Genomic DNA, 16,467 nt, shown 5'->3' on the forward strand with positions numbered 1-16,467 from the left:
TTGTTCTGGTTCTTTCTGATGTAAGGAAAATGTTCAGAGATAGATTGTGGTGATGAATGCATAACTATGTTATCATACTGTGGACAGTGGATTGTATGCCATGGATGATTGTATGGTGTGTGAATGTATTTCAATAAAACTGAATTTAATTAAAAAAAAAAAAAAGCCTAGCTGACCATGACAATGCTACTAGCCCTTACATTCTAAAATAAACACTAAAACCATCAGGCTTAATTTTAACAAGGTAATATAATTTTCCAGAAGCAAAATCTATGAAGACAAGTAATATAATACATGGGTACAGATTTTCCCAAAGTATAAGAGGAGAAGCAAACTTTTGGGTACTCAAAATGAATTTTGTGTACTCAAACAGTAAAGACAGGACTGTGAAACAGTCACCACACATTTACGATTCACTGCTGCCACTCCTGCACCAAAACAGTACAAAGGTAATACAGCTAATACTCATTATTTCTAGTGGAGTACAAAATGGTATATTCCATTACAAGTGGCAGTCACAGACTTCAGAGCTCTATATAGTGTGAGGATGGGTATATATTTAGATACACAGATAGGTAGGCTTATAAAAAGATTTGAAGAAAGTCTTCTTTTATAAAGAAATATATGAATGCAAGAGGGAGCCATACCTTCCATCGATTTCCACATTCATTACAGACAACAAATGTTGTCATCGGTTCATCAGCACTACGAGTTTGTACCTGAAGCAAAATTCAGTGAAAAATACTAGATTACTTTTCACAATAGCATAAAAAGGCTAACCTAAATAAGAACATTCTACATGAAGATATATAATAACCAAAATAGTCCCACAATAAAATGTATAGGAGCCTGAAGCAAGATCAAATAAGCTAAATAATGGCCAAAGAACATAAATTCTAATTTCTTCCTGTTTCTCTTCTCATTTATTTAATTTATCCTACATAAATGGGAAAATTTGCTAAAGTCACTCATTAAATTGTTTTTTTATAATGGCTAATAAATATGAAAAACATTCATCACTCTAAGAAGCACAAACATGTAAATTTAAAAAAAAGAAAAATTTCCTCCTTTCAAATCAAAAAAGATGCAAAAATAACAATATATCATTCTGACAAATATAAGAATGCAAATCTACAACCTTTCGACAAACTAGGCAACAATAAAGTACAGGCCTTAAATACCCATTCTCTATGACCCGGGCATTTGATAACTGATCCATTTTAAGATGACAATTAGAAACACAAATAGAGATCTGTGTATGAAGATGTTTGAAGAGTGTACTTTTATAAAGGCAAATATTGGAAACAAACACCCAACAGGGAAATAATGAAATAAGTTAGACTACATCCCTTTGATGGACTATAATGCAGATATTAAGATATGTACAAAGGTATTTTTAAGCACTTTAAGAGAAAAATACTTACATTATAGTAGTTAAGTGAAAATAAATATACAAAAATTTTTACAGTATTTAACTACAACATATTTAGAAAAAAGTCAACAAAACATTGCAAACACCAAAATACTGATCACGGTCCTCTCTGGATGACATTTACGGTTGATTTTAAATTTCTTGTTCCTATTTTTCTTTACTTTCCCAATGTTCTATAAGAAAGTACTACTACAATGCTCTAAAAATCTAACAGGATTTTTTAAAATTTTGTCTACACAAGATTATATAGACTTCTGAAATTCTCCATTAAAGAGAACTCCTGGAATCAAAGGTCTGAAAAACAAAAAGGTTATTTATTTTAAACTACACATTCTTGAATGAAGCTGACAGAGCATTAGTAGTCAGAAGTTATTCCTCATTTTAATTAAGTTAAGGGGGAGGAAGACAAACAAGTGTGAAGGTAAGAACTTAAAAACTAGTAATACTGCACTTTCTTCTAATACTGTACTTTGAGTAAGGTATATTTAAATTTACTATGAGATGATGACCTCTTAGTTTATCACCACTTCAAAGATGAGAACTTTCATGATACCCATAAACTATCAACATAACTTTTAACTGAAAAGCTCCAAGGAAGATAAAGAGACATTCTCAAAGGAACAGCATTCTGCTTATTTAAGACCTTCAGATAAGAAATGGTTTGAAAATTCCTTCTGAAATATTTTACTCATACTTAAAAGTACAAAACTTATACCCTGTAAGTAGGTATGAGGAGCCTTTAGCTCTCTTGATAAAACTTTTAATCTCTTGGTGGGTACATGTTATAAAGAGACACAATTAATTTATTCTTCTGTTAGTTGTCCAAAAACTTTTGGAGTTTTCTACCTAAAGTCAGTTTTTTGATTCTACCAAAAAAATACTGACATCATCTCTATGCTAAATTCTTTCAGTTAAAAGAAACAAACTTGATATTTATGTTATTTTATCTTAGTTGTCTATCATCTGAATATGTAAATACATCAATTCTACTTTGTATGTTTTCAAGAGACAAACTTTAATTACTTTTCTATTTATAACTGATTCTTCCTATTTAAGTGGAACTTTCAGGATAGAATTTTTATTTCTGATGTTTTTTACCTAACTAAAAGAAAAGAGATCAATTCAAACTCAGAATTTTCAGAGACCACTTTTACCATACATTGATATAATATTTTAATAACTATTAGCAGCAATATTTCTACAAAATAAAACACTGAATTATCAGATAATCTAGCTGTGACTGACTGAAAGACTTTAAAAAGGTAAATGCTTTAGATTGATTAAATAAAGTATATCCAAAAACGGAATATTATGCACCCGAAGGAAACAAAGAGGCAGAAGTTTACATGTTTACCATATATATTTTTTAAATGGAAAAACAAAAATATATTCATGATGTAAAATGGTACAGCCTTTATAGAAAACTGTTTAGCAGTTTCTAAAAAACTGAAATATATAACTACCCTATGACCTAACAACTCGACTCCTAGGTATATGATACCTGTGCCGGTTTGAATGTTTTGTGTCCCCCAAATGCCATTATCTTTGTAATCTTGTGGGGCAGACGTTGCTTGGAATGTGCCCCACCCAGCTGTAGGTGATGATTTTGTTGAGATGTTCCCATGGAGGCATGGCCCCGCCCATTTGGGGTGGGCCTTGATCAGTGGAGCCATATAAATGAGCTGACTCAGAGAGAGGGAACTCAGTGAGTGCAGCTGTGAGTGATGTTTTGAAGAGGAGCAAGCTTGCTAGAGAGGAAAGTCCTGGGAGAAAGACATTTTGAGGCCAGAGCTTTGGAGTGGACGCCAGCTGCCTTCCTAGCTAGCAGAGGTTTTCCGGACGCCATTGGCCATCCTCCGGTGAAGGTACCCGATTGCTGATGTGTTACCTTGGACACTTTGTGGCCTTAAGACTGTAACTGTGTAGCGAAATAAACCCCCGTTTTATAAAAGCCTATCCATCTCTGGTGTTTTGCATTCTGCAGCATTAGCAAACTAAGACAATACCCAAAAGAATTGAAAACAGAAACTGAAAGAATTGCACACCAATGTTCACAGCAGCTCTATTCACAATAGCCAAAAGGTAGAAACAACCCAAATGTCTATCAAGACATGAAGGGATTAACAAATGTGGTATACACACACAATGGAATATTAGCCAGCCACAAAAAAGTGAAGTTTTGATACATGCGACAATAGGGATGAACCTTGAAGACTTCATGTTGACTGAAATAAGCCAGAAAGAAAAGAACAAAAATTGTATGATTCAACTATATGAGGTATCTAGATTACGTAAAGTAATATAGACAGAAAATAAATCAGGGAACCTGGAGAAGGGCAATGAGAGTTACTGTTTCATAGGTGCAGAGATTCTATTTGGGATGATTAAAAAGTTCTGCATATAGACAGTGGTGATGGGTTCAAAACACCATGAATGCACTTAATGCCCCTGAATTATACAGTTAAAAATGGTTAAAATCATAAATTTTGTTAGGTATACCTGACGACAATTTTTTATTTAAAAAAAAAATTTGTATTCATCTTCGCATGTAAATGCATAAAATACGTAGAAGTATACACAGCAGACTAGTAACCCTGTTTGCCTCCAGGAGGTATCTGAAAGTGGGAGGAAATGCTCCACTAATAACCTTTGGTACCTCTTGAATTTCTAACCTTGAGAATGTAATACCTATTAAAATGTTGGTTCTTTAAATGTGAAGGCTCCTTTCCACAACTTACACAGAGAGCTTAGCCATAAGATGTTCTATTTTTTAAGTGCTTACTTCTCTGTCAACTGTTAAAGTCAATTCCTTAAATATTTCTATTATCTGAAATATAACAATAAGTTATTCTGTAAGTGGAAAATTTAGCTAAGCACAGATTGTACAGTACAAAAAACCCTTGGCAGATGAAATTAACTGTGACAAAAACTATCTTCACATATGCACATTCAACCAAAGTAACTATAATGTGGCTTTTCAGCTATTCCAGAACAAAAAAAGGAAGTTAGTCATATCATACAAGAGTGTAAAATCCACCAATGTGTTACACAAAGGAACAACTATCTGGGATTAAGCCAAAAGTGCCCAGTCTCAATGCAAGGGGGAGTAAAAAACTCTCATTAAATTATATGGTTCTGAAAAATATAGAGAATTATGTCCTATTTACATAATAACCTACACTCAACTACTTCTGAACTTTTGGAGAAAGATTATGATCATTTTGTTAAATTCTATAATGATCTATAAATTTTATTTAACTGATAAAGCTTTCATAGTAACTATTTCCATAAATATCAACTTATTTTCAGTATTAAGAAAGCATTCTTATGCTTAAGAGATCACATCGCAAAACCCGCACCTGGTCCCAAATGATAACTGCACCATCCCCATCGCCCTCAGACCCCAAGTCTTGTCATGTTATCATGTGCATTTGCTTTAAACTAACCAATCCTTGACTCCCTCAGCAAATCTACTAACCTCCACCCTGGACCACAAAAAAGGCAGCCGCCCACCCCCTGTGGCACCTCTCTCCTTGGGACCCTTTTGCCCACCCTGTTGACAATCCAGGGAAAGAACACCTGAACACCCAACTCAGCAGGAATGATCCAGCAGCACTAAACCCAAGCAGAGAGAGGGATACAAGATGGCAGATTAGGAAAGACGGAACAAAACACCTCTCCGTGAAAAACACTACATAAAAGACAGAAAGTGCTCCCCAGAATACCAGTTCCAGGGTTGTATGAGCTAGCCAAGGTCCGCTACATCCACAGCGACTGTGCACTTGGTGAAACCGGAAGTCTGAGGAAACAGCAGCCACACTGCAGTGGGGACAAGGCTGGGGTCGGGGTTTGGAGAGGGATTAGTTTAAAAACCCCAAAAGTGGCTGCGGATCCGGTAGCAAGAGCCACGCAGTTGAGAGCAGTGGGGAGTGCCTTCCACGCCCCGGGCACCCGCCTCAGTATCTGCTGTGGACAATAGCCTTTCACATATCCACAGCTAACTGTCCAGGAGCTAGGAAGGTGGAGGTCTGTGAAAGGCGTAAACTACCACACCCTGTACAGCCATCTTTTCCGTGGGCTGGGAATGTCCCTGTGCGGCACCGCGGCCGAGAGCTTCCCTTGGGGATTCACTCGCCTGTTATGTTGTGCGGTCTTCCACCGCAGAGGCCCATGGAGTGCACAGCTTGGAGGCGGGGTCCGGCACGGAAAGTCCAACGGGCCCTACACCAATCCTAGGGACTTGTGGGCCCGCAGCACAGAGAGACCATGGGGAGTCTGAGCCGAAGGGCTGGACTCATACAATAGCTTTAAGTCTCCAGGAATGCCTGGGAGATCTGAGTCTTAAAGCCACCTTCCCTCCCTAACTGCACAGGGCACACCCCCCACCTTCAGGGCTGGCTGCACCAACTACACATGGAAATTTGGTGCACTGGTTGGACCCACTGATTGGACCCCCACAAGATTCGGACCCCCACTCGCTGCAGAGATGAAGTTGGAGAGAACTGGCTTGAGGGTAACAGGTGGCTCAGAGGCGCCATATGGTGGTCAGGTAAAGTGCACTCCACCAAGCTGTAGCTCTGACAAATTAGAGATAATTGTTCAAATAAGCCTGCATATCCTAAAAGAACCAAATCAGGATAAGCAAATACCAAGAGGCCAAAAACAACAGATAATTTTAAAGCATATGAAGAAACCAGAAGATATGGATAACAAAAATCCAAACACCCAAATCAAAAAATCAGAGACACAGTACTCGGAACAATTAATCAAACTAGTAATCACAAACAATGAGATCATGGTGTAGGATGTAAAGGACATGAAGAAGACCCTAGAAGAGCATAAAGAAGAATTTGCAAGAATAAATTAAAAAAACAGACAATCTTGTGGAAATAAAAGACACTGCTGATCAGATTGAAAAGATTCTGGATACACACAGTACTAGATTAGAGGAAGCTGAGGAAAGAATAAGCGAACTGGAAGAGTGCAGAATAGAAAGTGAAAGTACAAAATTAAAAATGGGAGAAAAAATTGAAAAATTCGAAATGGATCTCAGGGATATGATGGACAACATGAAGTGCACAAATATAAGAATCCATGGTGTTCCAGAAGGCGAAAAGAAGGGTAAAGGTCTAGGAAGAGTATTCAAAGAAATTGTTGGGGAAAACTTCCCAGCCCTTCTAAAACAACATAAATATGCAAATCACAGATACCCAAAGAACTCCAAACAGAATAAATCCAAATAAACCCACTCCAAGACATATTCTGATCAGACTGTCAAATACTGAAGAGAAGGAGCAAGTTCTGAAAGCAGCAAGAGAAAAGCAATTCACCACATACAAAGGAAACAACATAAGACTAAGCAGTGACTACTCAGCAGCCACCATGGAGGTGAGAAGGCAGCAGCATGACATAGTCAAAATTCTGAAAGAGAAAAATTGCCAACCAAGAATTCTTTAACCAGCAAAGCCCTCCTTCAAATTTGCAGGAGAGCTTAAAATCTTCACAGATAAACAAATCTGAGATAATCTGCTAAGAAGAGATCTGCCCTTCCAGAGATACTAAAGGGAGCCCTACCAGCAGAGAAACAAAGAAAGGAAAGAGGTCTGGAGAAGGGTTCAGAACTAAAGAGATTTAGTAAGGGTACATTAAAGGAAATAAAGAGAGAGAGGGAAAAAATATATCTGACAAACAAAAACCAAAGGATAGGACGGCTGATTAAAGAAATGCCTTCACAGTAATAACACTGAATGTGAAGCGATTCAAATCGCCAATTAAAAGATAATAGATTGGCAGAATGGATTTAAAAATATGAACCACCAATATGTTGCTTACAAGAGACTCATCTTAGACACAGGGACACAAAGAAACTGAAAGTGAAAGGATGGGAAAAAAAATATTCCATGCAAGCTACAGCCAAAAGAAAGCAGAAGTAACAATATTAATCTCAGATAAAATAGACTTTAAATGCAAGGATGTTATGAGAGACAAAGAAGGTCACTACATACTAATAAAAGGGGCAATTCAACAAGAAGAAATAACAATCATAAATGTTTATGCACCCCATCAAGGTGCCCAAAACACATGAGACAAACATTGGCAAGACTGCATGAGACAAACATTGGCAAGACTGAAGGAAGCAATAGATGTTTCCACAATAATTGTAGGAGACTTCAATACATCACTCTCTCCTATAGACAGATCAACCAGACAGGACCAATAAAGAAACTGAAAACCTAAACAATCTGATAAATGAATTTAAATTAACAGACATATATAGAACGTTTACATCCCAAATCACCAGGATACACATTCTTCTCTAGTGCTCACAGAACTTTCTCCAGAAAAGATCATATGCTGGGCCATAAAACAAGCCTCAATAAATTTAAAAAGACTGAAATTATTGAAAGCACATTCTCTGATCACAATGGAATACAATTAATACTCAATAACCATCAGAGACTTAGAAAATTCACAAATATCTGGAGGTTAAACAACTCCTAAATAATCAGTAGGTTGAAGAAATAGCAAGAGAAATTGCTAAATATATAGAGACAAATAAAAATGAGAACACAACATATCAAAACTTATGGGATGGAGCAAAGGCAGTACTGAGGGGGAAATTTATAACTCTAAATGCATACATTAAAAAGGAAGAAAGAGCTAAAATCAAAGAACTAATGGAACAACTGAAGAAGCTAGAAAATGAACAGCAAACTAATCCTAAACCAAGTAGAAGAAATAACAAGGATTAAAGCAGAAATAAATGACATAGAGAACAACAACAACAAAAAACACCACCAAAAGTTGGTTCTTTGAGAAGATCAACAAGATTTACATGCCCCCAGCTAGACTAACAAAATCAAAAAGAGAGAAGACCCAAATAAACAAAATAGTAAATGAGAGAGGCGACATTACTGTGGATCCCAGAGAAATTTAAAAAATTATAAAAGGTTACTATGAACAACTGTATGCCAACAAACTTGATAATATAGAGGAAACGGACAATTTCCTGGAAGCACATGAACAACCTAGACTGACCAGAGAAGAAATAGAAGACCTCAACCAACCCATCACAAGCAAAGAGATCCAATCAGTCATCAAAAAACTTCCCACAAATAAATGCCCAGGGCCAGATGGCTTCACAGGGGAATTTTACCAAACTTTCCAAAAAGAATTGACACCAATCTTACTTAAACTCTTTCAAACACTGAAGAAAACGAACACTACCTAACTCATTTTATGAAGCTCACATCACTCTAATACGAAAACTAGGTAAAGATGCTACAAGAAAGAAAACTACAGGCCAATCTACCTAATGGATATAGATGCAAAAACTCTCAACAAAATACTTGCAAATCGAATCCAAAAACACATTAAAAAAAATCATACACCATGACCAAGTGGGGTTCATTCCAGTTATGCAAGGATGGTTCAACATAAGAAAATCAATCAATGTAATACAACACATTAAAAAATCAAAAGGGAAAAACCAAGTGATCATCTCAACAGATGCCGAAAAAGCATTCGACAAAATCCAGCATCGTTTTTTGATAAAAACATTTCAAAAGGTAGGAATTGGAGGAAACTTTGTCAATACAATAAAGGGCATATATGGAAAACCCACAGGCAGCATAGTACTCAATGGCAAGAGACTGGAAGCCTTCCCTCTAAGATCAGGAACGAGAGAAGGATGCCCGCTGTCACCACTGTTATTCAACACTGTGCTAGAAGTGCTAGCCAGAGCAATCCGGCAAGACAAAGAAATAAAAGGCATCCGAATTGGAAAGGAAGAAGTAAAACCGTCATTATTTGTAGATGATAACCTGAGAAATTGACGACACAGCTACCTGAGCTAATAAACAAATTTAGCAAAGCAGCAGAATACAAGATTAAAGCACATAAGTCAGTAATGTTCCTATACATAATGTTCCTATACACTAGAGATCACCTAACTGAAGAGAAACTCAATAAAAAGATACCATTCTCAATAGCAACTAAAAAAATCAAATACCTAGGAATAAACTTAACCAAGGATGTAAAAGACCTATACATAGAAAACTATGTAACTTTACTAAAAGAAATAGAGAGGGACCTAAAAAGATGGGAAAATATTCCTTTTCAATGGATAGGAAGGATAAATGTCATTAAGATGTCAATCCTACCCAAACTCATCTACAGATGCAATGCAATTCCTATCAAAATTCTAACAACCTACTTTGCAGACCTGGAAAAGCTAGTTATCAAATTTATTTGGAAGGGGAAGATGCCTCGAATTGCTAAAAACATTCTAGAAAGAAAAACGAAGCAGGGGGACTTACACTCCTTGATTTTGAAGCTTATTATAAAGCCACAGTAGTCAAAATAGCATGGTACTGGCATAAAGATAGACATATTGATCAATGGAATCAAATTGGGAAATCGGAGACAGACTCCCAGATCTACAGTCGACTGATCTTTGATAAGGCCCCCAAAACCACTGAGCTGGACATAACAGTCTATTCAACAAATGGTGCTTGAAGAGCTGGATATCCATATCCAAAAGAATGAAAGAGGACCCCTACCTCACACCCTACACAAAAATTAACTCAAAATGGATTAAAGACCTCATTATAAGAGACAGCACCATAAAACTCCTAGCAGATAATGTAGGGAAACATCTTCAAGACCTTGTTTTCGGAAGTCACTTACTAGACCTTACACCCGAAGCACAAGCAACAAAAGAAAAAACAGATAAACAGGAGGTCTTCAAACTTAAAACCTTCTGTACCTCAAAGGAATTTGTCAAAAAGGTGAAGAGGCAGCCAACTCAATGGGGAAAATGTTTGGAAACCATATATCTGACAAACGACTGATAACTTGCATATATAAAAAATCCTACAACTCTGATATCTTGCATATATAAAGAAATCCTACAACTCAATGACAATAGTACAGACAGCCCATTTATAAAATGGGCAAAAGATATGAAAAGGCAGTTCTCTGAAGAGGAAATACAAATGGCCAAAAAACATATGAAAAAAATGTTCAGCTTCACTATGGAGATGCAAATTAAGACCACAAGGAGATATCATCTCACACCAATTAGATTGGCTGCCATTAAACAAACAGGAAACGATAAATGCTGGAGAGGATGTGGAGAAACTGGAACTCTTATTCATTGTTGGTGGAACTGTATAATGGTTTAGCCACTCTGGAAGACACTCCGGTGGTTTCTTAGGAAACTAGATATCAAGTTACCCTTCAACCCAGCGATTTCACTTCTCGGTATATACCCAGAAGATCTGAAAAGCAGTGACACGAACAGATATCTGCATGCCAATGTTCATAGCAGCATTATTCATGATTGCAAAGAGATGGAAACAACCCAGATATCCTTCAGCAGATGAGTGGATAAACAAAATGCGGTATATACACACGATGGAATACTATGCGGCAGTAAGAAGGAATGATGTCTTGAAACATATGACAACATGGATGAACCTTGAAGACATAATGCTGAGCAAAATAAGCCAGGCACAAAAAAGAGAAATATTGTATGCTACCATTAATAAGAACACTGTGAAAAAATGTAAAATAAATGGTTTATATTGTAGAATGTGGGACCTAGTGATAGACAGCAAATAGTGAAGGGGGAATGATAATCTAATAAGAGCAGAAATGTTATGGAGGGTAAACTTAATGTTATGGAAATGCTCAGGAATGACTACATTTTATTAATTTCTGGGAGGTATGGTAAGAACAACTTTGCAGAAATGCAATTATTTCAGATAATTTGTTTTCTTATTCCTCTGCTGGGTTATAGTCTGTTTATTTTCTTGGATAGGGTAGAAACATTTTGAAAGCAATGTAGTTATTTTAGGTTATTTGTTTTTTCTTATTCCTTTGTTTTGGTTTTGTTTGAAATGTTTTTTTATTGTTTTTTACTTTTTTGATGGAGTTAAAAAAACAATGAATGAGGGAAAAAAAGTAAATGAACAATGGGGGGAAGAGGAGAATGGAATGTTTTGGATGTTCTTTTTTATTCTAATTTTTATTTTATTTTTTGGAGTAATGAAAATGTTCAAAGATTGATTGTGGAGATCAATGCACAGCTATGAACAACTGATTGTATACTTCGAAGGCTTCTATGTTACGTGAATATATCTCAATAAAATTGCATTAAAAAAAAAAGATCGCATCTCCTCTTGAAAAAAACAAAGTATTGATAATTATCTTTACCACTTGTTTTAAAACAAGAGCTCCAAGCATTCCTAATATGAAAATAATCTTTAAATAAGCACAGACCTGTGTATAAGTACAGTTCTTCTTTTTACATTTGCCACATGTGAACAAGTCAGTCTGGGTTCCACCCGTTTTGGCCATTTGATGCTCTCTGATGGCTTCTTTGGTCAAGTTTTTCCGCATCTCTTTGAGCTCATCGCTAGCCATTTCCTGTTAGGGAGGTGGCAATGCGAGTCAGTTAGAGGCACTTTCTAGGTATCTTTAAAGCTTTAATGCTCAACTAGCTTAATAAAAGCAGAAAGAAAATCAATTTTTAAAGTTTTGAAAGTGGAAAATCAGTATTTTTCCTTAAAAAAGTTAAGAAATACACATTTACCCTGCTGGTCTTATACAAAGCAACAGGATGACCAACAGCCCTAGTTTATAAGTAAAGTGCTTCTTTATCAAAGAAATCTAGTTAATAAATGTGAAAGGAATGACAGAACCTAAAAAGTCACCATTTTGCAACTCCTAATGAAATAACGGATTCAAGAAAGGACCATCACCAGATAAACCCAATAAATGAAAGGCTGATAGAGAATTTACCAGGGAGGAATCAGGCTGCCAATACCAAACCCCACTGATCCATCTCAGCATGCTAAGAGCACAGCTACAAGACATTATGTATCTCCTTATGTGATGCAACATGAAGTAACACCACCACTTAGGAAGTATTTTCACAAAAAGGAAAAAAAAAGGTGAACTTGAATCAATCAAACCTATACAAACTGGCTTCAAATTACAGGAAACAGGAGATAGGAAAACAAGTTAAAATAAACAACATCCTGAGGAAGAAACAGACAAATTCAAACTGTGGGACAGTCTACAGGAGAAAAGAACTGGTTTTTTCTACAGGTCAGTGTCATGAAGGAAGAAAAACTAGGGGCAGAAGAAACTGCTTTAGAGTAACACAAAATATGAAAAACCTTAAGAGACCAAACTAAAGGTAATGGTGTAGACTTTGGACCCTGATACAAAAAAAGTAAACGTACTGCCGGGAACACAGGAATATGAACTAGATATTAGATAACCCTGAGGAATTATTGTTAGCTTTGTTGGATGTGATAATGGCAATGTAGTTATATAAGAAAAATATTGTATTTTTAAAGACTTCCTAAGCACAGAGGTAAAGGATCTAATATCTAACGGTTGCTTTAAAATAACTAAGGAGAAAAGAAAAAAGAAAAAAGGGATAGATGAAATTCTTGAAAATACATGAAGCAGGGTGATGGATATATGAGATTTCATTATACCATTTTCTCTATTTCAGGGAAAATTTTAATTTTTAATTTTCAATTTTCAATTACTGCAGTAAAGCTTAAAAATGATTTTTAAAAATACAGCAATTTTTACTTGCTATATAGAAAGATGAATTTACTCTCTTGGATGCTTAATAAAATAGTGAGATTGTAGAAAAACTACAAACTATGAATTTTGTTTTCTTCATTATTGCCTATCTAAATTTAAGAAAAGTAAGATGTGACAAATTTTAGTGTTTAACCATGAAAAGTGCTTAAAGGTTACAAAGTCTATCTGCCATTAGATTCAACTCTCTGATTCTACATGAATCCTTTCTAAGTAAAACACTTAGGCTTTTTGACAGTGATGCAATACAATCACTCAAAAATCATGGTACAGCTATGGAAGGGACAAAGCATTGAAGCCAGCAGCCGACAGATTTAATGGCCCTAATGATCAATCTAGTATACATAAATATATCAGAATAGCTAATAACAATATATTATATGCATAGTATTTATACAGTACTTTCGTAACAGGATTTATACTTGGCATCATGGAATCACATCATGGAAATTTTACATTCGGGTATACTCACCTCTGCTGTCATTCTAGCAAATAAGTCAGGAGGAATATTCCCACACAGTACATTTTTCCTTAAATTTGGATTTTTTGCATCCTTAAGATTTGATATCCTACTTCGTACTCTATTTTTGTATTTCATGTCCGTGTTCCTTATTTCTTGATATATAGGTAGTAGGCCATTAAGGAGAAAATGACTAAATTATAAAGATAAGACCACATTATTTCCTATTCTGCCAAAATAAGAATTCCTGAAATTTCTAAGCAGTTCACAGAAACAATCTGTAATTCAGATTAAGTTAAAAACGAGGCAGCTTCTACCCGATTCCTTGTGATTGGCAAGTAATGGCTATCATACCAGTACCCTGGGAATGACAATGTTTTCTTAATGTTAAATGCCAGCAGCAGAGAGACCAACAAGGTTTCACAACATCATTCAGGTACACAACCTGAGGTGAGCATATTTTTGAAAAGGAGCTTGAACTTTTACTAGCTTTAAGCTGCCGAAATCTGAATTCTAATAGGATTTTCAAAGTCTCAGTGACTACATGGTTCTTTTGGGGGCCTTCTGAGAGCAGACCATTCACAATGTCTCTGAAGGCTCATTTCCACCCCCACATCCCCTCCAGCTTAGCAAGAAACTGGGGTAGCAGGTTTGAATGCTCTCAACAGAAGAGAAGGCCACAGCCAAGGCTGAGCTATGGAGACCCTTTTCATTTCCTCAACCAGTCACCCAGATATTCCATGCCCCCATCCCCTAGTTGGGACCCCTCTCCTGGAACCCTCTCTATTGTGCCCAGCTGAAATACACTTCTCTCAGGGATAACAGGTTCAGGGGATTGTTTGTGCTCTGCTGCGTTTCCCCCAAACGTAAAACCCTATTTCACATTTACCAGTGCGTGTGTTTTCCATGTCCTTTTGCATGACTTCAGCTGAGATGCTATATTCTCAATTTGCGAGGTATAAAAACAAAAATGCTATCAACCCATTGTGCTTTACTTTGGAAAGCTCTGAATGACAGGAAAAACAGGAGGAATACAATGACATGGATGCCCTCCTCTTTCCCAACAAAACAACAATACAACTGAGACTGAAACTGTAGAATAAAACTTTGGATGCTATACAGGAAAAAAAAAATTACTGTTAATGTAGCAGCTTACATAAAGCAATTGTGAATATACACACAAAGGATATCTTCCTCAATTTGAGATCCTAATTCTTCCTCATCAGCTCCAATAGCAATGTAGTCATCTAAAAGCAGGAACAAAGAATTGTCAAGAATAAGTCATCTTCACATATTAAGAGAAAATTTCAATACAGGGCAAATAAAACTGCTCTCCTATTTCTTCGATCCCACTTGCCTTCCAAAAAGAATCCTTTTGGTTTAGCTTCCTTAGAATCTGGTCCCTTTACTACTCACTAGATTCCTCTGGGATTCACCTAATATCCACAGCACTCCTGCTCATGTTGCCTCCTTACCCCTCAGGAGCGGGGCAGGAACTGATCTAGCAGGCAATTCCTCATTTCACAACTCCACAAATTCTGGTTGCTCCAGCAGAGGGCAGAGAAAGTTATAGAAAGCACTGTCTTGTCTCCTGTGACTCAGGCTTGAATGCAAAGAAAACATTCATTTCATCTGCCAATCACATATATGGACACACTCAGAAGGCTCCTAAACAGATTTTCAAGAGGATAGAGGGAAATAAAAAGAAACCAGAAAGAGAAAAGAAAAATACACAAAGAGACAGTAAGGGAATCAAAATAGAAAGGGCAGAGCAGGAAGAAAAATAGATCAAACTAGCCATGTTTTAGTATAATAGAAAAGAAAAAGGATGAGTTATGTAAGATGATAAATATCCCTGTTTATGAAATCATGAATTCAAAACTTTACACAATAAGACTGGGTAACTTCAAATTAAATTAAGCTCCCATATATAAATCAAGATGTCTTTTCCACTTAACAAAAAAAAAAATAGAAAATGAAATTAAGAACACACAACATACATACTATATGCCACACTAATATTTAGCAACATTAAGTAAATATTCCAAAAACAAGACTCCCCATAACTCTGCTTCTGGGGGTGGAGGAACTGGTTTGCAGATTAAATGTAGGGGAGAAAAAAGATATCATATTTGTGGAAAACTTTAAAACCCTGTGAATCAGGGAAGGCATCCGTATATGAGAAGGAATCTCTCCTGGAATTCACTGCCAAGTGTCGACTATGGCCCCTCCGCTCCTCCTTCACTGACCCTATCAGCAACCACTCCACCCAGAGCTGAGCAGTGGTCGGCAGCCATCAGCTGGACGACGCCTGTCAAACAGCAGGTACGGAGGTGGAGATGGTGGTGGCATGAAGGATTGGGAAGGAAGACAACACATACTAAACTTACCTCCTGTTCGGAGAGCTGCGGCAAGCATCTCCCTACACTTTAACCGTACAGAATCAGAAGTGCTTGGTGCCCGAGGAAAAGATGAAACGTAAGTATCTCGAGCATTTGCCTCATCCTTTCTGCTGCTTACGTTGCCACTGGAGCTACTAAAATACACAGACATACACAACATACACAACAAAAAGAAATCAGGAAGAACTCTCCCAAAGTAACATCATTGCCATCATTCTCTAAGAATAAATTTGGAGACCTACATAAATGAGATACAGTATTTCAGTGATTCTTATATGAAAAATATTTTTACCTGCATATAGATTAAAAAGAAATTAAAAATTTAGTACAGATAAGAGAGACAATTTTCATGTATTTTTTTAAAATAACTAAGCATTTCACCTTGATTTGCCTTTTAGACATTAGGCACTATTTTTAATAGAGAAAATACCCATTCCAGTTCAGTACACTAAATGAACAGTGAGGATCTCGGTTTTGAAGCGAGGGGTGAGGGGTGGCACTGAAGATAATGAAAACTCTCAACCAAAACTAGAGGGGAAACAAAAGTG

At 36.5% G+C, this 16,467-nt stretch overlaps 1 protein-coding gene across 2 annotated transcripts in view; it reads right to left on the reverse strand.

Moving 5' to 3' along the window:
* TCEA1 (transcription elongation factor A1) overlaps positions 1-16,467 on the reverse strand; it is a 38,482-nt gene that overhangs the window by 3,759 nt on the left and 18,256 nt on the right. The window contains exons 5-9 of one of the 2 annotated variants that reach the window (XM_037803029.1): positions 15,908-16,050; positions 14,708-14,764; positions 13,530-13,684; positions 11,717-11,863; positions 648-719 (exon numbers count right to left, since the gene is read on the reverse strand). In XM_037803029.1, coding sequence (XP_037658957.1) covers positions 648-719; positions 11,717-11,863; positions 13,530-13,684; positions 14,708-14,764; positions 15,908-16,050 — 574 coding nt within the window. Of the gene's footprint in view, positions 1-647; positions 720-11,716; positions 11,864-13,529; positions 13,685-14,707; positions 14,765-15,907; positions 16,054-16,467 lie in introns of both variants that reach the window. The other variant, XM_037803028.1, reaches the window with a different exon arrangement.

This window comes from Choloepus didactylus, chromosome 14, assembly GCF_015220235.1.
Source record: "Choloepus didactylus isolate mChoDid1 chromosome 14, mChoDid1.pri, whole genome shotgun sequence".
NCBI classification, from domain to species: Eukaryota; Metazoa; Chordata; class Mammalia; order Pilosa; family Megalonychidae; genus Choloepus; species Choloepus didactylus.